This window comes from Netta rufina (genome assembly GCF_964035555.1).
Source record: "Netta rufina genome assembly, chromosome: 20".
In the NCBI taxonomy this organism is placed as follows: Eukaryota; Metazoa; Chordata; class Aves; order Anseriformes; family Anatidae; genus Netta; species Netta rufina.
The window spans coordinates 6,207,730-6,231,233 of record NC_140144.1 but is presented as its reverse complement, the minus strand read 5'-3'; the positions used below and the strand labels follow the sequence as shown (position 1 = coordinate 6,231,233).

Sequence of the window (23,504 nt, the reverse complement as noted above, 5' to 3'; positions counted from 1 at the left end):
GTGTTTGCTGTGCTTCGTGTACACTGGGACAGGGGCTGGGGATCCCCAGCAGGGTCCCCCCACCACCACCGAGCCCCCGGGGGGCTGAGGGGCGGGCGGAGGCGGCGCCCCCCATGGGCTGAGCCCGCCTAAAGGCGAGGGCTGACAAGATGGCGGCGGGCGGCGGGACTACAACTCCCAGCGGGCAGCGCGGCGCGCCGGAAGCGGCGGGAAGCGGGAAACAGGAAGTGGGAGAGGGGGGGGAAGGGGGAAGCCGTGAGGAGCGGGGCAGGGGCCGGGGTTGTGGCGGCGGCGGGATGGCCAAGCAGTACGACATGGTGGAGTGCCCCTTCTGCGATGAGGTCTCCAAGTACGAGAAGCTCGCCAAGATCGGGCAGGGCACCTTCGGGTGAGAGCACGGGCCGCGGGGACTCGGCTGGGGCCGGGCGGGGGGGCTGCGGCCTAGCCCTAAACCCTAGCCCTAAACCCTAGCCCTAAACCCTAGCCCTAAACCCTAGCCCTAAACCCTAGCCCTAAACCCTAGCCCTAAACCCTAGCCCTAAACCCTAGCCCTAAACCCTAGCCCTAAACCCTAGCCCTAAACCCTAGCCCTAAACCCTAGCCCTAAACCCTAGCCCTAAACCCTAGCCCTAAACCCTAGCCCTAAACCCTAGCCCTAAACCCTAGCCCTAAACCCTAGCCCTAAACCCTACCCCCGCCCTGTCCCCTCACAGCCTTCTCCCCCTTCTCCCAGGGAGGTTTTCAAAGCCAAGCACCGCCAGACGGGCAAGAAGGTGGCGCTGAAGAAGGTGCTGATGGAGAACGAGAAGGAGGGGGTGAGCTGCGTGTGGCTGCGTGTGGGGAGGTCGGGGTGGGAGCATGCGGGGAGTGGAGCTGATCACAGTGACCTCGCTCCCTGCATGTGCTCCCTGATAATGTTCACAGCTGGGACGTGCCAGGTCTCGAGGAGCAGTGTTAACGGGTAGTGGGGAGGCTGCTCTGCCAGGCGGGGCTGTGCGGTGCCCTCGGGCAAACAAGCAGGGGAGACCGGGCGTCAGGGTCAGTAAAATTCCTCCGCCTGGTGGCAGAATCACCCCTACCAATGGTGGTGAATGAATTCTGACAGTCCCGGTGTCACGTTTTGAAGCTCTGATGGCGCATAAATAAGCTGTCCTTTGCTGCTCCAGCAGCTCCCCTGCCGTATTGTTGTGCTCACAGCTTCCCTGTCCCCCAGGCAGCCACGGGCTGCGCTCCTGACCCACGCCCTCTGCTTCTCCTTTCAGTTCCCGATCACGGCCCTGCGAGAGATTAAAATCCTCCAGCTGCTCAAGCACGAGAACGTGGTGAACCTCATAGAGATCTGCAGGACCAAAGGTAGCTGCCGGGGGGCTGTGGGTTTTCCTTCAGCCCCGCGTGGCGGCTGAGCAGGGCGCTGTGCCCTGAGGGGGGGGACAGCTCCACCAGCTGGGCCTCGGGGTGACAGCACCCCCGGTTTGGGAAGCTGCCTCTCAACGGGTTAGAGCCGTGCCACAGCTTGGCTGGAAAAAAAACCCTCCTCAGAGCATGCTGCTGTCACTGTGCTGCCTGAGAGGCTTTAAATAAACCTGTGCTAGAGAGCACCTGAAGCTGAGGGGGTTCGTCCTGGCATGGATTTTGTGGCTGTGTTTTTTTTGGGGTCGTGCTGGGAGCTGTGTTTCAGCTGGAGGCTCGCTCAGCCCCTCGCTGGGTGTGTTGCAGCCGGGGCTCAGGGCTCGGGGCAGGGTTAGATGTGCCACAGCCCCGTTTGGTGCCCAGCTGCCTGCTGCTCCACCTCCTTCCTGCAGGCTGTCCCCGGGGCAGGCAGCTTGCCTGCTGTGCTCAATGCACCTGGCCTGGCTCAGTTCCCAGGAAAATGGGGTTAAAACGTGTCCTGCTTTATATCCATCATCCTCTTCTGTGGATTTTACCAGAAAAGCAGTTCTGGAGGTGACAGGTGATGTTAAAGCCTGCCATGCTCTAGCCAGTCGCTTCGGTTAAATAAAATGCAAGTGGCAGCTGTCTGCTGCTGCTGGTCTGTTAAAACACCGGGTAGAAACCTCCAGCCCAGGACTGGGGACTGGAATTTACTCCGCAGCATCTATTGATTACTGTTGGGTTTTGGAACTAGCTGGTACAAGGAAAAACACCGCCACTGAGTTAATTTTTAATTCCTTGTGTGATTAAGCCAGTTGTGATGACTGCCTGTGTCTGGCACGCCGAAGGTAAATATTTTTGTGGACGTGTAAAATTGTTTGGTTTCTGTTTAAATTCTACTTCCCTTCCAAATCCGCTTTGACCTCAGTTTCACGTGAAAAATAGGAATGTGGCACTCACTGTTCCCAGACTTTCAGCTTCTGTCCTTTCACGTGGTGAGGGCTGTGCCCGTGTCAGGGACTCGCACAGACCCAGGGGCATCCTCCCAGCCGGGGGGGAGCTCAGCCCTCGTGTTCTGCTTGCTGATGGGCGGTTTTGCTGCGTACAGCTGATGGAAATCGGCCTTTCATTTTAATGTTTTGCACGTGTGCCCTAGGAACGAGATTGAAATTGATTGCTTCATTTGAGGTTTCCTGCTATTGACTTTAAACGGCAATTGAAATTGGAGTTTTAAATTGTATTGATCTGGACCGGGCTGTTTTCGTAGATACCGTTTGAGGTTGCAGAACGCCTCGCTTTCTAATGTTATTTTAGAAAGATTTTCTCTGTTCCTGTGTTGTTTTTTTTTCTTCTGGGACTGTCCTTGCCCGTGCTGCTGCTGTGCTGATCCTGCTTGGCTGGCGCTGTGTGCACCGATGGGTTTGTAGGGAGGAAACCCCACAGCTGTTAGGCACACAAATCGAGCTTTCAAAGACTTTTGTCTCCTTTCCTTGCCTTTCTCGTGACATTTGCTGCTCACCCCCTGTTCTTCCGATGCTTGTTTTTGCTGCCTTAGTGCCTCTCTCTGAAGGACCTTGAGGCCTGCGGGGTCCCTGTTTCCCTGTTTGTGTGCCCTGAGGTTTTACTCCGGGATGGCTGGGGGTCAGGAGGAGCTGTGGTGGCACCGGGGGTCCCTCTCTGACTGTCCCTGCTTGCCCCTCCTGCAGCCTCTCCGTACAACCGCTGCAAGGGCAGCATCTACCTGGTGTTTGACTTCTGCGAGCACGACCTGGCCGGCCTCCTCAGCAACGCCCACGTCAAGTTCACGCTCTCGGAGATCAAGAAAGTCATGCAGATGCTGCTGAACGGGCTGTACTACATCCACAGGAACAAGGTAACGGGCTGGATCCGCGCTGAGCCCCACCTTGCTCTCTGTGACCGGGTGTCTCAGCACAGGCTGGGGGGGAAATCCTTCCTTGTCCTTCCTCGTCCTTCATCTCCGGGGCCGGGGTGCCAAAGGAGGGCTCCTGGGTGGCTCAATCTTTCCCTGTCCGTCCTCGTGCAGATCTTGCATCGGGACATGAAAGCCGCCAACGTCCTGATCACGCGGGATGGGGTCCTGAAGCTCGCGGATTTCGGGCTGGCTCGAGCTTTCAGCCTGGCTAAGAACAGCCAGCCCAACCGCTACACCAACCGCGTGGTCACCCTGTGGTACCGGCCGCCAGAGCTGCTCCTAGGTAGGCGCTGGGCTCTGCCCTCTCCTCCTCCCTCCTCGCTCCCCGGGTGATTAACGCGGCGCCTCTCCGCAGGGGAGCGGGACTACGGGCCCCCGATCGACCTGTGGGGCGGGGGCTGCATCATGGCCGAGATGTGGACCCGCAGCCCCATCATGCAGGGCAACACGGAGCAGCACCAGCTCACCCTCATCAGCCAGCTCTGCGGATCCATCACGCCGGAGGTGAGGGCAGGAGGAGGGAGCTGCAGGGGGGTGGCGAGGGCTGGGACTGGGGCCAAACGCTCCTGCTCCTCTCCCTGCCCCGCGTGCGGGCTGCTGTGCGTGCCCAGCGTCATTGTGCCTGCTGCTGGGGGCCGTGTCCTCTGGCACTGAGCTTATTTGCTGCTTCGTGTGAGCTCCAGCTGTTTCCTTAGCCTTGTGCAGCCTTCTGAACACCCGAGGGTGAACGTGGCCTCTTCTGAGGTGAGGAGTGCTGTCCTCAGCCCTGCTGGGAGCGCTCAGCCCTTCCTCAGCTCCTTAAGGGCAGCCGGTCCTGCCCTCTGGTGGAAGGTGGAGCCGAAAGGGACCTTGGCCGGGGCTGTCATCAAACAGGGTGTGAGAAGAGGGCGGCTGTGCACGTGGCTGCAGGGACGCTGGTAGGTGCACTGGAGGTGTTCCCTTTTGTACCCACGGACTTGCTGCGGCCTGTCCCGGACTGGGGTGAGGGAAGTACAAGTGATTGCAGCGGGCTGTGGTTCCTAAGGATAAAAGGTGCCACGAACATCCAGGTTGTTATCAGCGAGGAGTTTTGTCCGTTGACCTTTCTGGATGTTGTAGTTGGCCTGAGCTGGTTCTCCAGTAGATTTATTTTATTTTATTTTATTTTGGAGGGAGGACAGAAATCCTGTGGCATCCTCAGGAGCGCTGTGCCGTGTGCCCTTCCCGCTCCGGGAGGATTCTGTCCTGACTTGTCCACGTGTCTGTAGGCTTTGGTGTGCGCTTCAGCGTCTCCGTGCTGTGAGAACAAGGCCTGCTGGCTTGGAGCTTCTGCAATAGCATTGTTCTCGCAGCATGCCTCACGCCAGTTTGCCCGAGGGCGTTCGCTTCAATGGCTTCTGCTCTCTGGAACCATCTCCTCCCAACCCTCCCCTTCCTGCTCCCTCCCAGGTCTGGCCGAACGTGGATAAATACGAGCTGTTTGAGAAGCTGGAGCTCCCCAAGGGCCAGAAGCGCAAGGTGAAGGATCGCCTGAAAGCCTACGTCAAGGACCCCTACGCGCTCGACCTCATCGACAAGCTGCTGGTGCTGGATCCTGCCCAACGCATCGACAGCGACGACGCCCTGAACCACGACTTCTTCTGGTCGGACCCCATGCCCTCGGACCTCAAAAACATGCTGTCCACCCACAACCAGTCCATGTTCGAGTACCTGGCCCCGCCGCGCAGGCGGGGTGGCCACATGCCCCAGCAGCCAGCGAACCAGGGCAGGAACCCCGCGGCCACCAACCAGACCGAATTCGACAGGGTCTTTTGAGCGGGGTCCCGGCCGGGCTGCTCGGGGAGGTGCAGTGAGCAGGGGTGTGCCGGCGGGGGTCTCTCTCTCTCTCTGTCTCTCTCTCTGGGCAGGGACTTCCTTCACGGCGAAGTGCCTGGTGGCTTTAACCGAGCTCTGCCGTCCCCTCTCCTTGCACAGCAGCTCTGCCACTAAGGAGCTGCGGCGTGCGAGCTGTGTGTGTGTGTGTGTGAGTGAGTGAATGAGTGGGGAGGTGATGCCTGTGAGCCCAGGGTTGTTTCCCTGCAGCTTTGGCCCACAGCCCGTGTCCCCTGGGGCAATCTGTATTGGTTAGGGTAATCTCGTGGATCAATTGTTAGGGACCTGGTGACGGAGGAGGTGGCTGTGTCAGTGCAGGGGCTCGCTGAGGCTCTCAGCAAACAGTGCAGGAAGCAGCGGGGCTGGGAGCAGCTGCCCTGGGTCAGACTGGGCCCCGCTGGTGGCCGTCTCTGCCTCTCAGTTGCTCTTAGCTCCTACACAGCGCGTCCTCTGCACACCCAGAAGCTGGTGTAGGATGAGGCAGGTGCCTCGGAGTAATTTGGACGTGTCTCAGGGAAGGCGTCGTCATACTGCCTGGAGTGACTAACTCTCACTGGAGTTTTGGGCTGCAGCCTAGAAAGGGACCTGCTGGGCCGACCAGGGGTGGCTGACACAGCTCCTTGCTCCGTGCAGCCGGGATTCACGGTGGGAATCATTGGTCTCTGCCACAGTGCTCGGCGTCTGCTGCAATTAGGATTCCTGTGGGACACACCTAGCCGGCTGCCTGCTTTTCGCTTAGCGCTAACCACGGCGAGAATTCGGATTGGGAAGGGAACCGGGGGTGCTTGCAGGCAGCCCCTGTCCCGCTGCTTGCAGAGCTTTCCGCGTGGCACGGCTGTGTTGGAGGAGCCAGGGCCACTCGTACAAACCTCCAAGCATCCACTCCTGAGTCCTGGCCCTCCGTGGGTGAGTCTGGAGCAGGACCACGGCCGTTCCCAGGCACAGAGATGTGGCACACGGTGCTGGTGTGCATCTGCCTCACTCTGCCGGAGCTCTGGGGCCCAGCTGGCGTGGAACAAATGCTCCTTCAGGTGCCCAACACCTCGTCCCCACGGCTGCTGGCTGCACATGGCCGTCTTCTCCCGAGCCACACGGATCCCAAGACTTTCGAACACGTAAATGCGCACAAAAGGCGGCGGGTGATAACCTTTGGCCTTTGAGAGGTTGTGCATTAACCAGGCCAACGTAAAAGCCGCGGCGGTGGTGGCTCAGCCCGTGGTGGAGGAGGTGGGGAGCGCACCCCGCGCGGAGCAGCCCCCGAGGATGATAAAGGACGCCTATAAGGTAAATCTGGGGGGGGCTCCCGCATCGTGCCCGGGTGCGAGGGGACTTGGGGAGGGAAAAAAAAAATAAATGAAGTTAAGTTGCGAGCGATCAGCCCGCTGCCTCGTGCCGGTTGTGAATAAAGGTGATCTCGTTCCCCAGCGCCTTCCCCCCGCTGTGTGTGGACCTGCTGCTTGTGCCAAACCTCCCAGGGCTCGGGGAGCTGCCTCTGAGGGCAGGCAGGGGCAGGCGGTGGGGCGCAGCGTGCCCTGACAGGGCTCTGCTGGTGGGGCGGCCATGCCCGCTGTGGTAACGCAACTAGCGGGCACCGAGCATCCTCCCTGAGGAAGCAGCGGGGCTGTGGTGCTGCCTTTTTGCCTTGCTGGGGGGTTTTGTGAGGATTTTGGGGCGGTTTAAGGCTGTGCTCGCAGCCCCCACACCGTGGTTGGGCTGTGGGGCTCCCTCAGCGCTCAGCCCTGCCTCAGCGTCCCCCTCGCTGTGAGGGGACCCTGCCCTTTTCCAACATGGCGCCCCCCGGCGGGGTGGGGAGGGGGGGGGGTGTGCCCTTAACCAAGATGGCGGCGGCGGCATCAAGGCTATAAAAGGGGAGGGGAGGGGAGCGGGATTGGGCGTTTAGCGGCGCGGACGGAGGGGGCGTGGCCTGTGCGGCGCGCGCGGCGGGATGGTGGCGCGGGGGCTGCGCGCGCTGCGGGCCGCGGCGGGGGGGAGGGGGAGGAGGGGGCTGAGCACGCGCCCCGCGCGCGCCCCCGCCGCGGATTATCAGGTACTGAGGGGAAAGGGGGGGGGGGGGGGGGCAAAAGGGGAGGGGGGTTGAGGTAAAAGGGGGGCTGCGGGACCCCCCCTGGTACCGTGAGGGGTGCAGCGGGGTCCACACTGGGTGCCTGGGGGGTGGTTGGGTGCCGGGAGTGGGGTTGGGGGGGGTGGGAGGGGGGTAATGGGGCCGTGGGGGGGTGTTTTTGGGGTGGGGGGGGCTGTGGGGGTCCCTCACAGCGGTCCCCCCTCAGGACGCCATCCGCACGCTGAACTCGCTGCAGACCAACGCCAGTTTCCTGGAGCAGCTGCGCAGGGAGCGCCCCGACCCCCGCGCCCAGCTGGAGGCCATGAGGGGCTTCCTGGAGAGGAGCGGGCTGCAGGTGAGGGGGGGGCACACACACACACACCCCCCTGTCACCCACACAGCCCCTGAGTGTGGCCCCGCGGTCCTTGTCCCCCTGTCCCCTTGTCCCCCTCCGGGGATGTTGCCGCAGGGGTCCCACGGGGTGGCTGACCTGCAGGTGGAGGACCTGGACGGGCTGAACATCATCCACGTCACCGGGACGAAGGGCAAGGTGAGGGGGGGGGACACGGATGGGGACAGAGGGGACGGGGATGGAGATGGGGACAGGGATGGGGAGAGATGGGACAAGGATAGGGACAGGGATGGGGATGGAGATGGGAATAGGGACAGGGATGGGAACAGAGGGGACAGGGATGGGGACAGGGATGGAGATGGGGACAGGGACAGAGAGGACTTGGATGGGGACAGAAGGGATAGGGATGGAGGTAGGGACAGGGATGGGGACAGATGGGACAAGGACAGGGATGGGGATGGGGACAGGGATAGGGACGGGGACAGAGGGCACAGGGACAGGAATGGGGACGGTGATGGAGATTGGGACAGAGGGGACATGGATGGGGACAGGGATAGGGATGGGGATTGGAATGGGGACAGGGATGGGGACAGAGGGGATGGAGATGGGGACAGAGATGGGGACAGGGACAGAGGGGACAGGGATGGGGAGAGAGGGGACAGGGATAGGGACAGGGATGGGGATTGGAATGGGGACAGGGATAGGGATGTTGACATAGGGGATGGGGACAGGGACACAGATAGGGACAGGGATGGGGACAGTAGGGGACAGGGATGGAGATGGGGACAGGGATGGGGATGAGATGGGACAAGGATAGGGACAGGGATGGGGACAGGGGCAGAGAGGACTTGGATGAGGACAGAAGGGATAGGGATGGGAATGGGGACAGGGGTGGGGACAGAGGGGACAGGGGAAGGGGATGGGGACAGGGGACATGGATAGGGACAGGGATGGGGACAGGAATAGGGACAGAGAGGACAGGGAAGGGGACAGGGCTGGGGACAGGGCCACCCAGGGCTGACACTGCCGCATCCCCAGGGCTCAGTGTGCGCCTTCACCGAGCGCATCCTCCGCGGCTACGGGCTGAAGACCGGCTTCTACAGGTGGGCAGGAGCAGCCGGGGGGGCTCGGGGGGGGCACGGGGACACCGCGTGGGCCATGCCTGAGGGTGTCACCTGTGTCACCTCTCTCTTTTTTTTTTTTTTGGTGTCCCCCCCTCCCTCCCCAGCTCCCCCCACCTGGTGCAGGTGCGCGAGCGGATCCGCATCAACGGGCAGCCGCTCAGCAAGGAGCTCTTCAGCAAGTACTTCTGGCTGGTCTACAACCGCCTGGAGGAGACCAAGGTGGGGGCTTCCCGGGGCTCGTTTGGGGCCGGGGGGGCGGGTTTGGGGGCTCAATGGGGACCGGGGAGCCCCTTGGGGTCGTCCCTAACGCTTATCCATCGCGGCAGGACCCGGCGCAGGCCAGCATGCCGGCGTATTTCCGCTTCCTCACCATCATGGCCTTCCACGTCTTCCTGCAGGAAAAGGTAGGGGATGGGGCGGTGCTCCCACGGATTTGGGGGGGGTGCTGACCCCTGTGGGGGTCATGCCCAGCTCGTGGTGCCGGCGGACCCCAAATCCCGTCACCCCCAAATCCCCCGGGGACGCTCGCCGCTGATGTCTCCCCGCGTGCCCTCGGTCCCCAGGTGGACCTGGCGGTGCTGGAGGTGGGCATCGGCGGCGCCTACGACTGCACCAACATCATCAGGTAGGGTGGGCGCCCGCGTCGGCCCCGTACCGTCCCCGTGCCACCCCCCTCACCCCGCTGAGCCCCCCCACCCCCCCCGTGTCCCCAGGACCCCCGTGGTGTGCGGCGTCTCCTCGCTGGGCATCGACCACACCAGCATCCTGGGGGACACGGTGGAGAAGATCGCCTGGCAGAAGGGGGGCATTTTTAAGGTGAGGGACGAGCCCCCGCGCCCCTGGGTGGGGAGCTGTTTGGGGCCGTGCTTGGGGCGTCCCTAATGCCGTGTGTCCCCCCCCCACAGCCCGGCGTGCCGGCGTTCACCGTGCCGCAGCCCGAGCGGCCGCTGGAGGTGCTGCGGGACCGAGCCCGGGAGCTCGGGGTGAGCTCGGGGACGGGGTTGGGAGCGAGCAGGGGGGGCTCCGTGCCGTGTGTAGGGTGGGGGGGGGGGCTCAGCCTGCTGTCCCCGCAGTGTCCCCTCTACGTCTGCCCGGAGCTGGACGCCTTCGAGGCCGGGAGCCAAGCGCTGGAGCTGGGGCTGGCGGGCGGCCACCAGCGCTCCAACGCCGCGCTGGCACTGCAGCTCGCGCGGACGTGGCTGCAGCGGCGGGGCTACGAGGGTAAGGCGGGGAAGGGGGGGGGCAGACGGGGTGGAAAATAGGGCGGGGGGGGCGTGTGAGCGACGTTTTGGTGCCCGTCCCGCAGCAGGTCCTGAGGTCTTGCCGGAGGTGCCACCCAGTGCGGAGCTCCCGGCGCAGCCATCGGTGCCGCTGGCGCCCGTGTTTCGCCCCAGCGATGCCATGATCCAAGGTGAGGGGTGGGTACGGGGTGGGGGGGCCGCGTGTGACCCCCCCCCGGTGCCACCAGCGCCTTTGTAACGGGGTGGGGACATCCCGGGTGTTGCCGGCACGGCCGCGTGGCGATGCTGTGCCGCCGCCGTACCCCTGCTTGTGGGGGTCCCGGTGATGAAATGGGGGGGGGGGGGGTGATGAAATGGGGGGGGGTCCAGCTGTGTCCCCTGTGTGTGTCCCCCCCAGGTTTGAGGGACACGGAGTGGCTGGGCCGCACGCAGGTGCTGCCCCATGGTGCCGTGACGTGGTACCTCGACGGGGCGCACACCACCAGCAGCGTCCAGGCCTGCGTCCGCTGGTTCCGCCAGGCTGCCCTCAGCCACGACAAGCCCCAGGAGTAAGGAGGGGACACGGGGGGGGGGGGTCGGGGGGGGCACACAAACACCTGGCGGCCGTGCCGGGGTCCTTGTGGGGTGGGGGGGGCTATAGGGTGGCGCTCACCCCCTCCCCGTTGTCCCCGCAGCGGCTCCGAGGTGCGCGTGCTGCTCTTCAACGCCACGGGGGACCGGGACACGGCCGCGCTGCTCAAGCTGCTGCTGGTGAGTTGTTTTTTTTTTTGGGGGGGGGCTTTCGGGGGCAGTGCGGGTGCTGGCAGGGGGCTGAGCGCCCCCCCCCCGTGTGCCCCTGGGCCCCGCTGTGCCGTGGGTGCAGGAGCCACGAGGTGGAGCTGCTGGCTGGCTGTCCGTGCCCCCCCGCCCCCCCCCCAAGAGCCCCGCTGGGCTGGGACTGGTCCCAGTGGCCCTGCGGTGCTGGGTGGGGGTCCCGGTGCCCCCCCCGCACGCTGAGCACCCCTCTCCCTGCAGCCCTGCCACTTCGACTACGCCGTTTTCTGCCCCAACTTCACGGAGCTGTCAGTGAGCGGCAGCGCCGGTGAGTGCCGGGGGGGGGCTTTGGGACCTCCCTGTGCGCCCCCCCTCCATCCTCTCCACCCCAGACCCTCCCCTTTTTACTCGTTTTCCCCCCCCCCCAGACCAACAAAACTTCAATGTGACCCTGGAGAACGCCCTGACCCGCTGCCTGGAGAACCAGAAGACGTGGGGGCGGCTGCTGGAGGAGAAGGGGGGGCAGGAGACCCCCTGGCTGCCCCCCCCCCGGCAAGTGGGGGGGCTGCTGGAGCCGGACCCTTTACGGGGAGGGGGGGCAGCCCTGCTGCTGGTGCCCCCGGCCGAGCGCCCCCTCAACTCCCCCTCCCTCGTCTTCCCCTGCCTCTCCCACGCCCTGCAGTGGATCGCCCAGGGCCGGGACCCCCACCTCCCCGCGCCCCCCCCCAAGGGGGGGGCACACCCCCAGCCCGTGGCCAGCAGCGGGGCCGTGCTGCTGCGGGAGGCGGCCACCATCCGTGTCCTTGTCACCGGCAGCCTGCACCTGGTGGGGGGGGTCCTCAAGCTGCTGGACCCCTCCCTGTCCCAGTGAGCGGGATTTGGGGTTCTGCGCCCTTTACTTGAACTGCTGGGGGGGGGGGGGGAGCACGTATGGGATTCCCCCCCCCCATCCCAGCCCTTCTCACCCCAGTGCCTTCTGTCTGTGCCAGCCCCGTGGGGGGGTGGCAGTGGCTGTGGCCACGCTGGGTGTCCCCATGAGGTGGGGGGGGGACACTCCTGGCCCCCCCTTGGGGTGTGTGTGTGTGTGTAGGGGGGGGTGAGATGGACGCGGGGTGCCCCCAGGGGTTCCCTGCCCCCCCCCCCCCCGTGGAGAGGTTTGGGGGTGCCCCCGGTGTGACTCCGAGGCTCCTCGTTGTGGCGACTAATTTAACGTAGGATAGGTTTTTATTATTATTAAAAGTTTGTAACTTTGACCTGGAGCTGGCTGGGGGGGGGGGTGTTTTGGGGGGGGGGGGCGGATCGGTCACACCGTGCCGCCCCGTCCCCGCAGCCCCCCCCCACCCCAATAAACCTCTCGCTGCTCCCAGCCCCGCTGCCTTTATGGGATGGGGACGTGGAGTGGGGGGGGTGCTGGGGGGGGGGGCAGTGACCCCATCGGGGCTGTGCTGGGCCCCCCCCATCGCTCAGGGAGCATTTTTGGGGGGGGTACATGGGGACCTAGCTGTCCCCACACAGGATGGAGAGCACCGGGGGCACCCACCCTTTGCCCCCAGCGCCCTCCCATCTGCTGGGGACCCCCGGGGGGGGTCACAGGGGGCCCCCACCTCCCTCCACGGGCTGCCGGGGGGGGGCCAAAGCATTCACTGAATGAGTAAGGGCGGCCCCGGGGACGGCGAGGGGCCGCGGCCCCCTCCGGGCTCAGCCTGAAATAATTTTTGGGGGGGTGGTGGTGGGGTGGGGGGGGCCAGAAAAAGGGTTTTTAAGGGGGCTGAGGCGGAGGCGGCGGCGAGGGGGGGTCCGGGGGGGTCAGGCCATGCTGCTGGTGGAGCAGGGGGTGCTCTGCGTGCTGCCGATGCTGTGGTTGGTGCTGCTGCTCTCCGAGGCCGGCGCCGTGGTGGAGACCGGCTGCAGTTTGGAGATGGGCCCTGCATTACCACCGGGGGGGGGTGGGGGAATTGGAAAGGGGGTAGGATAGGAAAGGGGAGGGGAGGGGGGGGGGGAAGAAAAACATGAAGGGCCAAAAAAACAAACCTCGGCGCCAGCAGGGCCGGCCGGGGATGGCTCATCCTGGACCTGACCTTTCCAGCCCGATAAGAGCCTCCAGGCCCTGGCGCACGGCTCGCGCCCCCTCCCCGGCTCCCCTCCCGGTCCCCCCCCGGCCCCGATAAGGCGTGGGATGGAGATGGGCTTCACCGGGACCCCGGGGACCGCGGCCGCGCCGGGCAGGCTCCTTCTCACACAGCCCCGGCCAGAAGGGATGCGCTGCTGAGAGCAGCAGGACCCCCCCGGGACGTGTGGGAGGATTGGGACGGGGGAATAGGATGGGTTTCCCAGCCATGGGACGTGTGTAGGGCCCCCCCTTGCCGCCCCCATGCACACAGAGGTACTCACGGGTGTGCGAGTAGATGTACCAGAGCCCGGCGGTGAGGAGCGCCCCGATGAGGAAGGCTCCGAAGGTGATGCCCAGCACGGCACCCAGCCCCAGCCCCCGGTCTGCAGGGACACACACATGAGTGACACCATCCCAAAACCTCTGCACGGCCCCCCCAGCCCTGCCCCCAGCCCCAAACTCACTGTTGGGCGGCCTCCAGACGTCCTTCACGGTCACTTCCAAAACCTTCTCGAAGATGGTGTTGTTCTGCGCACGGGGAGGGTTGGGGTGAGCTCGGGGACAGCCCTGCCCCGCCGCCACCACCCCGGCGCCACCATCCCACGGGGACGGGGTTGGGGACCCCCATACCCAGGGGCTCTGGGGACCCAGGGTGCCGGCCCCAGCTTGGCGATGGAGACGGGTGGCTGGGGACCCACCGAAATGGGGATGGGGACGGGGACACCCGCGGGGACCCCGGGACGGGGGTGTCACACCGACCTGCAGCCCGGCCTTGCACTTGAGGGCGGCGGAGAAGGGGACGTGGCCGCCCTCGGGGACGGCGTAGGTGAAGCGGAATCGCCAAATCTTCCTGGCCCTGCTGCCGGGGGGCTCCTCCAGCACGGCCACGCTGGAGCTCTGCGCCTTGTTGGCCTGCACCAGCAGCAGCGGCTCCGTCCCCGCGGCCACCAGCCAGCACTCCTTGAGCTGCAGGTCGGCCGGGTAGTCGTCCCAGCGCATGGAGGCCTGCGGGGACGGGGACACGGGGTGGCCGTGAGGGATGCCACCCCCCCCGGCACGGCCCCCGCGGTGCCCGGGCGCTGCGGTACCTGCACGAAAGCCTCCTTGTTGACCTCCAGCTCCGTCTGCGGCACCTCGAAGGCGGCGGTGGGGAAGAGGCGCAGGAAGAGCTCCCGTGGGATCTGGCACTGGAAGGCCACCTAGGGACAGGGACAGCGTGAGCCACCCCACGGCACCCCGTGACCCCGGTGGCACCGGTACCGCCACTTACCCGCGCGCTCCTGAGCACCGAGCCCTTGGACAGGCTGAGGATGAGCTGCGAGGAGGGGAGGAAGGCTCGGTCAGCCCAGCCCTTGAGCTGTGGCCGTGGGCATCCCCCCGACGGGGTCCCTCATGGGGATGGGGACACCTCCTGCCCCCCCCCCCCCGTATCCCCTCACCTCGTTCTTGGCGTTGCCCTGGCTCTCCAGCGAGGTGCCGCAGTGGCTGAGGGGGGTGCGCAGCATGAAGTGCGTGGCGTTCTTCTCCGCCTGGCAGCTGATGTCCCGCAGGGTGATGTTCACCACGTCCTTGATGGGCTAAGAGAAAAGCCACCAGCCGTGCCCACAGCTCCCTCCGGGGTGCCCGGCCAGCTCCCCCCTGCATCCCCCCGGCACCCGGAGTGGGATGAGACCCCCCCCCAGGCACGCCGGCGGTGCCCTCACCTCCAGGTGGGACCTGGTGATGATGATCTCCATGGTGTCATCCGTGCACTTCCAGGGCCGGAGCATGAGGAGCAGGTCGTTGGGCAGCGTGTCCAAGGTGGGGGCCGGCGACGTGGGCATCGGGGGCGGCTTCCTCGGCACCTCTGCGGGGAGAGGACGCGGGGAGCTGAGCGGGGACACCCCCAACCCAAAAACCCTGAGCCCAGGAGGGGCGCCGGGGACCCACCGCGCTCCTGGATCTCCAGGGTGATGCGGGGGCTGACGGGGATGATGGAGTAGGAGGCGATGACGCTGTAGTTCTTCTCCAAGGCTTTGGCGACCAGGCCCTGCTCCGTGTCGGGCAGCGGCTCTCCGATTATGGGCCGTGGTGACAAGGACGCGATCCTGTAGGCGCCAGAGGCCTGTGGGGGTGGCACGGGGGGGGGCTTAGCGGGGCCGGGGGCATCCAGGTGTGAGCAGCCACCGCGGTTGGGGCCGCACCGAGGTGGGGACGGGCTCTGGGGGATCACGGCACGGCGAGGGGGCCACCGCGTCCCCGTGCGGGTGTCCCCAGGGCGATGTCCCCTCCTGCCAGCCCCATCGCCACGCCGGCCATACCAGGAGTTGGATGTTGCAGCTGGTGGGCGAGAGGATCCAGGTGAGGTTGGCGCGGCTCTGGAGGATGAGGATGTGGCTGCCCGTTGCCGGCTCGGGACAGCTCAGGGACAGGTTCACCTCCGTGACGGGCGAGCTGCAAGAGCACGAGACCCCCTCCAGCCTCAGCCCCTCACTCCGCCGGGTCCGGGGTCTCCAAGAGACCCCGACCCCTTCCCCAGGTTCCCCAAGCTGTGCCCCCCTCCTGGAGGGACACGCACGGTACCTGTGCTCGGGCTGCAGCTGGATGATGTGGGCAGTCCTGGTGCTGTGGGCGCTGCCGCTGGCGCAGCTCCTCATCCCGTGGGAAAACACCTCGGCGTCGAGGTGCGGCGCGGCGTTGAAGCGCTCCTGGGGGGCGCAGTCCGGGGGGCTGCGGGCATCTGGGGGGGGCACAGGTAGTGCTGGGGTCACCGAAACCAAACCGTGCTTGGTGAGCACGTGCCCAAGGGAACCACCACCCCATGGACCCAGCGTGTTCTGGGAGCACGGAGAGCCCTGCAGCCCCTTCCTCCCCACCCTGGTGCCTCCCGGTGTGCCCCCCCTCCCCACCAGCCCCCGTCCCCGACGCACCTTCACCCAGGCGGAGGTGGATGGCGCGCGGGTCCCGCAGCTCGCTGTAGGACGTGATGCCCCCATAGGTGCCCCGCGCCCAGTCCAGCAGCTGCCCCTTGCTGGCGGCCGCCGGCAGCTCCCTCTGCTGCACCGTGGGGCTGCCCTGGATCACGAAGGCGTCCTGAGGGCGAGAGGCAGCGTGAGCCGGGGCAGGACGCATGGACGCATCCCTCCCCGGCTCCGTCTGCAGCCGGGAAAATACCCTCCCAGCACGGAGGGCGCTGCTTTGAAGGCATCTTGTGGGCATCTCCAGGGGCCTGACCCCGTCAGGGCTCGGGGGTCACACGGTGGAGGACCTGGGGGAGCGGCGCGGCCGGCCGGCGGCACGCGGGGAGCTCGGCCCGCTTTATTATTAGCCGCAAAACAAAGCCGGAGGTTTATTTTCCTAACAAAGCTCCCGGCCCTGGCTCAGCTCGCTGGAGCCAAACCCCATCGCTGACCTTCCTCCCGGCAGCCGGAGGAAACGGCAGCTTTTTCAAGCCCCGTGCGTCATTCGCCGCCCAGCCTGCCCCGCGCTCAGATCCGCCGCCGGGGGCCGGGCGCATCGGCCCTGGGGAGAGGGAGAGGGAGAGGGAGAGGGCACCGGCGTCCCCCGTGGGCACCCCAAGCACCCTGGGGATGTCCCCAGCCCCGCTGTGCCCCCCCCCCAGGAGGGTTCCCAGGGCTCTGTCCCCGCAGCACTCACGGTGAGGACGAGCAGCTCCGGGCACGGGGAGGTGATGGAGGCCGAGCACCGGGAGCACTGCAGGACCAGCACCGTTGGCCGGGTGCAGCCGCTGGCTGGAGCCGTGAGCGACACATTGAGCGTGGTGGATGGGACCTGGGGGAGCAAGGAGAGGGTCAGCACCGCGGCACGGCTGGGACAGAGCCCCCCCTGTGTCCCCAGTGATGGGGCAGCAGGGAGGGATGTCAGGCTGGCCATGCAGGAGGCTGTGGGGTCGGGAGTTATGGCCTTGAGGCAGGTGAGGGATGCAGGGATGCCACCTGGATGCTCACGCACACCACAGAGGGACAAAACCCTCTGGTTGTCCCCAGATGAGGGCTCAGGGTGTCCTTGCACTAGGGACAGAGCACCCCACGCTGTGGCCTGGGAGCCCACTGTGGGTATCAGAGCACTGGGGACTGGGGCATCCCACACTGGGAACTGGAAATCCCCAAAGAGCATCCCGGGACATCCCCACACCGGGACTGGCCCATCCCCAACCCCACGCACCGGCGCATCCCCACCCTGGGTACCAGGACACCCCCCTCATGGCTCTCCCGGCCCCGTCCTGACACCGCGGAGCCACTCCAGTCCCGGGGCAGCCGCAGGGCTCGGCTCAGCCGGAAAACCACGTCAGGAAGCCGGGGAGCCAGGCGCTAAGTTTGGAAACCACCGCCCGGCTCAGCGCTCCCGGCACAACAGCGGGCACGGCGAGCCGCCCGGGGCTGCGTGGGCACCGAGGCACGGCACAACCAGCGGTGTCAGCCTCGTGCCCGGCACCACGGGGTCGAGGGCACCGCCTGGCCCGGCCGTGGCCCCGTGGGTGAGCTCGGCCGCGTGGGTGGCCGGGGACCCCGGGTGGCCCCGTGGCGGCGGGAGGAGCCGGCGCTGGTTTTCCTGCCGCGTGTTTTGCGGCGCTCCATTGTTTGGTGCCCGCCGAGCGGAGGGAGGCTCGGTTTGCGTCTCGCCCCGCTGCGGCCTTTTTTTAGGTTTTTCTTCTCGGTGCTATTTTTTTTTTTTTTTTTTTCTTCATAGGGATCTGCTTATAGAAAGCGGCTTCCAGTAATTCTTCTGCGAGCGGAGCCGGGTCCCTGCCCCGCTCCCCCCCGCGCGCCCAGGGCTCGGTGCCGGCGAGCCGAGTGCCGCAGCCGTGACATCAGCGCGTGTCCCCTGCCGCCTCCGGTGACAAAGCCGGGGCACCCCCGGCCCTGACGCTCAGCCACAGGCGCCTGCCTGCGTCAGGGCCAGGTTTCCCGTCAGGGCGTGCGGGGTGAGGCCGTGCCGGGGCGCCGCGGGCGTGGGGCACTGCAGAAGCTGCCCCCAAAAGCAGAACTGGGAGAGCTGGGAGGCAGCGGGGGGAACGTGGTGCTGGGCAGCTGGGGCTGGGCTAAAACGTGGTGCTGTGCTTGCTGGGGCTCTGAGAGCTCGAGGGAAGCTCAGCATGGGCCCTACAGTGGGGTTTTCCCCCCCCCCAGCTGCCTCCTCCTGCCCTACCCGTGCTCTCAGGACCGCACCAGGTGGGGACGCAGCCCCGGCTTGCTGCCCCGCTGTGCCCAGCGCCACCCCGAAGCCACCCGGAGCTCCCGGCTCGGTTATCACCCCGAGGCAGGCAGTGAAACTCCGGTGGCTGCGTTTCCGCTGCAAGTGATGTGAGCGCCTCGAGCCTCCCTGCATCCCTCTCACCCTCCTCGGCACCATCCCTGTGGGTGCTGGGCTCTGCCCTGCTGCTGCTCCCCGCAGAGCCACCTCCCCGCGGGACGTGCGGGTTGTGGGGACAGTCCCTGCGGTGCCAGAGAAGTGTCAGAATCGTGGCCTTTAAAAGGGTTTAAACTTCCCCTCTGGGGACAGGGAGAAACTGCAGCTTCAGCTCAGAGGGGAAGCGCAGCCGTGCGGGGAAGTTGCACTGTGGAAAAGGTTAATCTGGTTCCTCTCACCGCTCCTGATTTAGAGGAAATGCTTTCGACAGCTCCGCGCTGAGCGCAGCGTGCCGGGGGCGAGGGGGCTGCATTTACCCAGGGGGGGCTGGAAAGGCAGCAGGGAGGGGGCAGGACAAGGAAAACCCCAAGACGAGCACCCCAATGGTGCCCGGGGCCGATGTGCAGGGTCCCACTGGCTCACCTTGGACCACTGGACGCCGAGGACGTGGACTTCATTGGCGCTGTGCAGGGAGCTGCTGCTGACGCAGCCCCGCGGCACCGTGCTCGTGCTGTAGGACAGGGTGACCGGGGGATCCGCCACCACCGGCCGCAGGTCGCAGCCCTCGGCGGGGACGAGGTCTGGGTGGAAAACAAGAGAAATCAGTCACTGCCACGCGGCCTGGGGACAGGGGACAGGCAGGAGGGGACCCGCACAGCGACGCCAGCCCCAGCCCTGGCTCTGCTCGGGGCCTGCCCGGCGCAGCGATCCCCTAATGGCCCTCGGATCCGGTCTGGAAAAACCCGCTGTCCCCGCGCGGCACCGCCGCGTGCCAGAGCTCCCGCGTGGCTTCCCCTAAAAGCGGCCCCCCCCACATCCCTCCCTCCGGTGCTGACGGAAATTGGGAAGCCCAGGTGTGGAAATGGCACCGAGGTGCGAGGCGGGCGGGCGGCGGTGACACCGAGAGCCCCACACGGGGCTGGCGGGCGAGCGGGGCCCCGCAGCTGCCAAGGGAAATCCTGACAGCAAAAAAAAGGTGTTTGAAGCCCCGAGCCTGCCTTGCTCGGAGGTTGCCGTGGCCGTTTCCCCTGTCCTGGGCAGCACTGCCACAGCCCGGCTGTCCCCAAGTCATCCCCTGCACCCATGGGTGGCACGGCCAGGAGGGTCCCTGCCCTGCGGGGTGCTTTGCGCCGGGGCGTCCCCGCGGGGCTGGGGGCTCTGCGCTTGCTTTGGACGTGGCCACCGAGCGCTGTCCCCTCCCCGGGGGCTCTCTGGCAGCTCCAGCCACCACGCTGGGAGGTGACCGGGCCCTGTGCCAGCACCGGGGCACCCAACATCCCCACGGGGACAGGGACAGGGTGGCGTGAGGCTGCGGGCACCAAGGCTGCGCCGGGCGGCAGCCTGGCAAGGGCCCCCCCGAGCCGTCCCTGGGCTGCGTCGGGGTGGCGAGGCCGCGGCGGCGGGGTCACGGCGCAGGCCCCGCGGTGACGCTGCCACGGGCCCACCTATTGTCCGGCGCTTCCTCCCCCCGGCGCGGCGGCCGCAGCATCGGGAGGAAGATAAACAGCCGCTTATCTGGGCGCCGCAGCCCGCGGCCCTCTTTCCTCCGCTCCTGCCCCGGCGGCACCGGGCATGGCCCCCGGCCCCCGGCATCGCGGGGCAGGGGACGGGCAGATCGTCACCTCTCCGGTGACATCCCGCGGGGTGGCATCCCTCAGGGTGTGGGGACGTGGCCGGCTTCTCCCCGGCGTGGGGCAGGGATGCTGCGGAGGGGACGAGGGGCAGCGGTGCCACCCGGGCACCGTCCCCATCCCCGTCCCCGTCCCCGGGGGAAGGCAGCAGCGGCCTCCAGCATTATGTCAGCATCAGATAACGGCGCTCAGCTGGGCCCAGCCTGCACCCGCGGGGTCAATCAGATAAGGGCGCATTTATTTTTGTACTCCAGGAAATACAAAAAAAAAAAAATTAAAAAGAAAGAAAGAAAGAAAATCCACTTTATGTTTTTCCAGCCTCCCACCCGCCCTCGGCCTCGCCGTGGCGCAGACGGAGCGGGGAGCGGGGACGGAGCTGCCGCGTCTCCCCGGCGCGTGGATGTCTGGGGGGGGGGAAATTCCTGTTTTGTTGCGAGAGGATCAAAGGCCCCGGGTGCAGAACAAAGCCCAGGGGGTGCCGGGGGTGCCGGGGGGGGCACGGGGCCAGGGCAGGCGCCGGGGCTGGCTCCAGCGGGGCAGGATCTCCCGGGCAGCACCGCTCCAGCGTCCCCCCTGCGCTGCCTTGGCACTCGTGCAATGAGCTGGAAGGGCTCAGCAGGGATGGAGCTGGCACCGCAGGGCTGGGGGCTGTGACCCCCGGGCCACTGTTGTGCCTCGTGGAGGTGGCAGCGGGGTTTGGGATGGGGTAGATGCGCCCACACCACCCGACACCAGGTTTTCTGGGTGCAGTGCTGGGGGAGACACTGTCCCATGTCAGCCCGTCCCACGTCAGCCCGTCCCATATCAGCCTGTCCCCAAGTGGATGAAGGTGACAAGCCCTGCGTCCCCTCTGGATGTGCTTTCTGCCCCCAGGAGGGGAGCAGCCTCACCTGGGCTGGGAAGGGAAGAGCCAGCACCGCGCTCCCCCCGGGGCAGCAGCGCCGGTCCCTGCTGGCGCTGTCACACGGGGGCTCAAAGCCCCCCAGCCCTGGAAGCCCCCCGCTGTCTGCACGGCCCCGTGGTGCTGTGCCTGCCAGGGACACCCCAGCCCCAAGGGTCTGCACCAGACAGGGCAGGGACCGTATGGCACCGCTACACGGGACGGGGATGGCACAGCTACACGTGTTTGGGACAATGTGGCACGGCCATACAGGACGTGGGCTATATGGAGGAGCTCCACACTCAGAGTAGTCCCTCTCAGGGACCTCAGGGGCACAGTCACACATAACAGGGGCTGTATGGCTCAGATTTATAGGACAGGGACAGCATTGCGCAGTTCCTTAGGACGGGCACCACAGGGCACAGCTACACAGGGCAGGGAACATGCAGCGGATAGGAGAGGGGCAGCACCACAGAGCTGTGTGGGACGGGACAGATAACAGCTATATGGGATGGGGACCATACAGCGCGGCTAAAAGGCACAGGGACACACAGCTCAGTAGGATGGGGGACCGTATGGCACAGCTGTGTAGCACAGCCACGTTGAAGGGCTGTATGGCACAGCCACGTGGGACGGGGAGCGTATGGCACAAGGACAGAGGACACGGCCTGTATGGCACGGCTGCGTACAAGAGACCGGACTGTAGGACGGGGGATATAAGGCACAGCTATGCAGGATGGGGATTATATGGCAAACAGACATAGGACAGGGCCTGTACAGCACAGCTTCACAGGATGTAGACCATATGGCACAGCTGTAGGATGGGGGCTGTACCACACGGCTACATAGGACACAGACCTTATCACACATCTATTTAGGATGGCGACCGTACCCCACAGCTAAACAGGACAAAGACCTTATTGCACATCTCTTTAGGATAGTGCCCATACACACAGCTCCATGGGACACAGACCTTACTGCACGTCTATTTGGGATGGTGACCGTATGGCACAGCCACACGACTGGGCTGTATGGCACAGCTGCAGGGGGCACAGCCCTACAGCACAGCTACGTGGGATGGAGCCCATATGACAGCCATAGGACAGGGACCATATGGCACAGCTACGTCGGATGGGGACCGTACAGCACAGCCCCCGGAGCACGGCCCCAGCCCCTGGGGACAGGCCCTGTAGGGGGTGACAGCACCGGGGGTGACAGTGGGGACCCCCAGCAGCCCCCATGGGACCGACCCGTGCGGGACGTGCTGAACCCACTGCCCCTGCATTGCTGTTGCCCTCATGTTTCCCTGTCCCTGAGCACCCCGTCCCCATGTCCCCAGCTCCCTGCCCACCTGGGGGTGTCCCCACGCCTGCGCCCCCCAAAATCCTCCCCGCAAAGCCGCAGCGCCTGCGGTCACGGGACGAGGGCTGCGGGGCCAACAAATAAAGCAGCAAAAAAGTCCCTGGCCCTATTGCCACAGACACCGGGGGGGGCTTTGGGTTTTTTTCCTCGTTCCCCAGCCCCCCCGGGTCGGTGCCCCCGTTGAGGGGGTCCCGCTGCCTGCCCCTTCCCGGGGAAAGGGCGCTTGGACACCCCTGGGACCCTGGTGACGCAGCCTGGATTTGGGGCCGGCGGAGGGGAGGGGAGGCAATATCCGAGCCGGGACCCAGCTGTATCAGCCCCCGCACCCCCAGCCCACCCCAGCAGCTCACCCCTCGCCCCCCACCCCCGTTCCCCTCCTCTCCCCCCGTTCCCCTCCGAGTTACCGGCGGCTCCTCCGCGCTCCCCCCCTGCGCGTTTCCCGTGCGCCCAGCCCGGTGCCGCCGTCGGGGAGCCCCGAGCCCGAAGCCCCCAACCCTCGGCGGTCCCCGGTGCCCCCCGACGGGCTCCCCACTCACCGGGGCGGGCGAGCAGCGGCAGCAGCAGCGGCAGCAGCAGCGGGGGGGGGCTCCGCAGGCACATCCCGGCCGCCGCCGCTGCCCGCAGCCGAGAGCGCAGTGAGCGGGCGCGGCGGCGGCAGGAAACCGACTCCCTTCGGGAGGAGGAGGAGGAGAAGGAGGAGGAGGAGGAGGAGGAGGAGGAGGAGGGTCGGCGCCCGGAGGAAATGCCGCTCCGCAGCCCTGGAGCCGTGCCGGCCGGAGAGGGGGGAGTTTGGGTTTGGGGGGGGTCCGGGCGCGCCGTGCCTCAGTTTCCCCGCAGGGTGCGGGCACCGCCGCGGGGCGCCCTGGAGGCAGCCCGGGTGCTGCGGGGGGGTAGGAGGGGGAGAAAGTGGGGCCCCCCCACCCTGGGGTGGCAGCGAGGAGAAGGAGAGGGTGGCCGTAGTGCCCGCACTGAGGGTGGGCAGGGTGCCAAGGGTGCCAAGGCAGGGGTCGGGGTGCCAAGGCACGGTGCGCCCCCCTCCCTAAATACCCCCTCCCCAAAGTTTAGGGGACACACAGCAGCACAGCCTGCCCCGTGAGGTGCTGAAGGGGGGGCTGCCCCCTGTACTGAGGGCAGGAGCTGTCCCACTGCGATGGGGACAAGGGCAGCCCCGAGGTGTCCTGGCGTGGGCAGGGTGCCCCATGGCACGGAGCGCCCCAGGGCTCTGGACACCGGCCCCGGGGCTGCTGGTGGCTGGGGGGACACCGTGTGGCACTGCTGCCTGCCCCCTCTGCACCATGGCCAGGCCACAGCTGGGGACTGTCGGGATGTCCCCAATATTGCTGGGGGGGCAGGTTTGGGGTTTGGGGCCCGTCTAGGACAGCCCCGTCCTGGGTCCCAGCAAAGCGACACCGAGGCAGGAGCTGGAGGGGAGCGGGGTGGCTGCGGGGACAAGGGGACATCGTGGGGACAAGAGGGTCAAGGGGG

General features: G+C 66.3%; 3 protein-coding genes across 6 annotated transcripts; 2 read left to right on the top strand and 1 right to left on the bottom strand.

Moving 5' to 3' along the window:
- Positions 1 to 262: 262 nt before the first annotated feature.
- On the top strand, positions 263 to 6,524 carry CDK9 (cyclin dependent kinase 9). Its single transcript, XM_084298845.1, has 7 exons — positions 263 to 388; positions 734 to 815; positions 1,263 to 1,353; positions 3,078 to 3,244; positions 3,416 to 3,587; positions 3,660 to 3,808; positions 4,733 to 6,524. The coding sequence occupies exons 1-7, from the start codon at positions 297 to 299 to the stop codon at positions 5,096 to 5,098; spliced, it is 1,119 nt and encodes a 372-aa protein (XP_084154971.1). The 5' UTR covers positions 263 to 296; the 3' UTR covers positions 5,099 to 6,524.
- Positions 6,525 to 7,089: 565 nt separating this feature from the next.
- FPGS (folylpolyglutamate synthase) lies at positions 7,090 to 11,945 on the top strand. 4 transcript variants are annotated; one of them, XM_084298999.1, is made up of 15 exons: positions 7,090 to 7,202; positions 7,444 to 7,572; positions 7,687 to 7,767; positions 8,608 to 8,672; positions 8,798 to 8,912; positions 9,020 to 9,097; positions 9,257 to 9,318; positions 9,407 to 9,509; positions 9,599 to 9,676; positions 9,767 to 9,914; positions 10,003 to 10,104; positions 10,332 to 10,482; positions 10,609 to 10,684; positions 10,949 to 11,015; positions 11,116 to 11,945. In XM_084298999.1, the coding sequence occupies exons 1-15, from the start codon at positions 7,101 to 7,103 to the stop codon at positions 11,556 to 11,558; spliced, it is 1,800 nt and encodes a 599-aa protein (XP_084155125.1). In that variant the 5' UTR covers positions 7,090 to 7,100; the 3' UTR covers positions 11,559 to 11,945. The 4 variants fall into 4 exon arrangements, with proteins under 4 accessions (XP_084155125.1, XP_084155124.1, XP_084155127.1 ...); XM_084298998.1 differs by having other exon boundaries at positions 10,000 to 10,104; positions 11,116 to 11,942; XM_084299001.1 differs by having other exon boundaries at positions 7,714 to 7,767; positions 11,116 to 11,938.
- Positions 11,946 to 12,023: 78 nt separating this feature from the next.
- Positions 12,024 to 22,676, bottom strand: ENG (endoglin). The gene is made up of 15 exons (XM_084298997.1): positions 22,556 to 22,676; positions 18,570 to 18,727; positions 16,434 to 16,568; positions 15,707 to 15,869; positions 15,360 to 15,516; positions 15,098 to 15,230; positions 14,727 to 14,901; positions 14,501 to 14,643; positions 14,237 to 14,374; positions 14,068 to 14,112; positions 13,886 to 13,996; positions 13,557 to 13,802; positions 13,262 to 13,325; positions 13,079 to 13,180; positions 12,024 to 12,612 (listed from the first exon to the last, which is right to left on the bottom strand). Exons 1-15 carry the CDS (start codon positions 22,617 to 22,619, stop codon positions 12,494 to 12,496), a joined length of 1,953 nt encoding a protein of 650 aa, XP_084155123.1. The 5' UTR covers positions 22,620 to 22,676; the 3' UTR covers positions 12,024 to 12,493.
- Between the last annotated feature and the right edge of the window lie 828 nt (positions 22,677 to 23,504).

Coding starts and splice junctions, on each gene's coding strand:
- CDK9 (XM_084298845.1), top strand. CDS start 297: ATGGCCAAGCAGTACGACATGGTGGAGTGCCCCTTCTGCGATGAGGTC. Junction 816..1,262: donor TGGAGAACGAGAAGGAGGGG/GTGAGCTGCGTG, acceptor TTCTCCTTTCAG/TTCCCGATCACGGCCCTGCG. Junction 3,245..3,415: donor ACTACATCCACAGGAACAAG/GTAACGGGCTGG, acceptor GTCCTCGTGCAG/ATCTTGCATCGGGACATGAA.
- ENG (XM_084298997.1), bottom strand. CDS start 22,619: ATGTGCCTGCGGAGCCCCCCCCCGCTGCTGCTGCCGCTGCTGCTGCCG. Junction 18,728..22,555: donor GCCGCTGCTCGCCCGCCCCG/GTGAGTGGGGAG, acceptor TTTTCCACCCAG/ACCTCGTCCCCGCCGAGGGC. Junction 14,375..14,500: donor TCACCAGGTCCCACCTGGAG/GTGAGGGCACCG, acceptor CTTTTCTCTTAG/CCCATCAAGGACGTGGTGAA.
- FPGS (XM_084298998.1), top strand. CDS start 7,101: ATGGTGGCGCGGGGGCTGCGCGCGCTGCGGGCCGCGGCGGGGGGGAGG. Junction 9,677..9,766: donor ACCGAGCCCGGGAGCTCGGG/GTGAGCTCGGGG, acceptor CTGTCCCCGCAG/TGTCCCCTCTACGTCTGCCC. Junction 10,685..10,948: donor CGCTGCTCAAGCTGCTGCTG/GTGAGTTGTTTT, acceptor CTCTCCCTGCAG/CCCTGCCACTTCGACTACGC.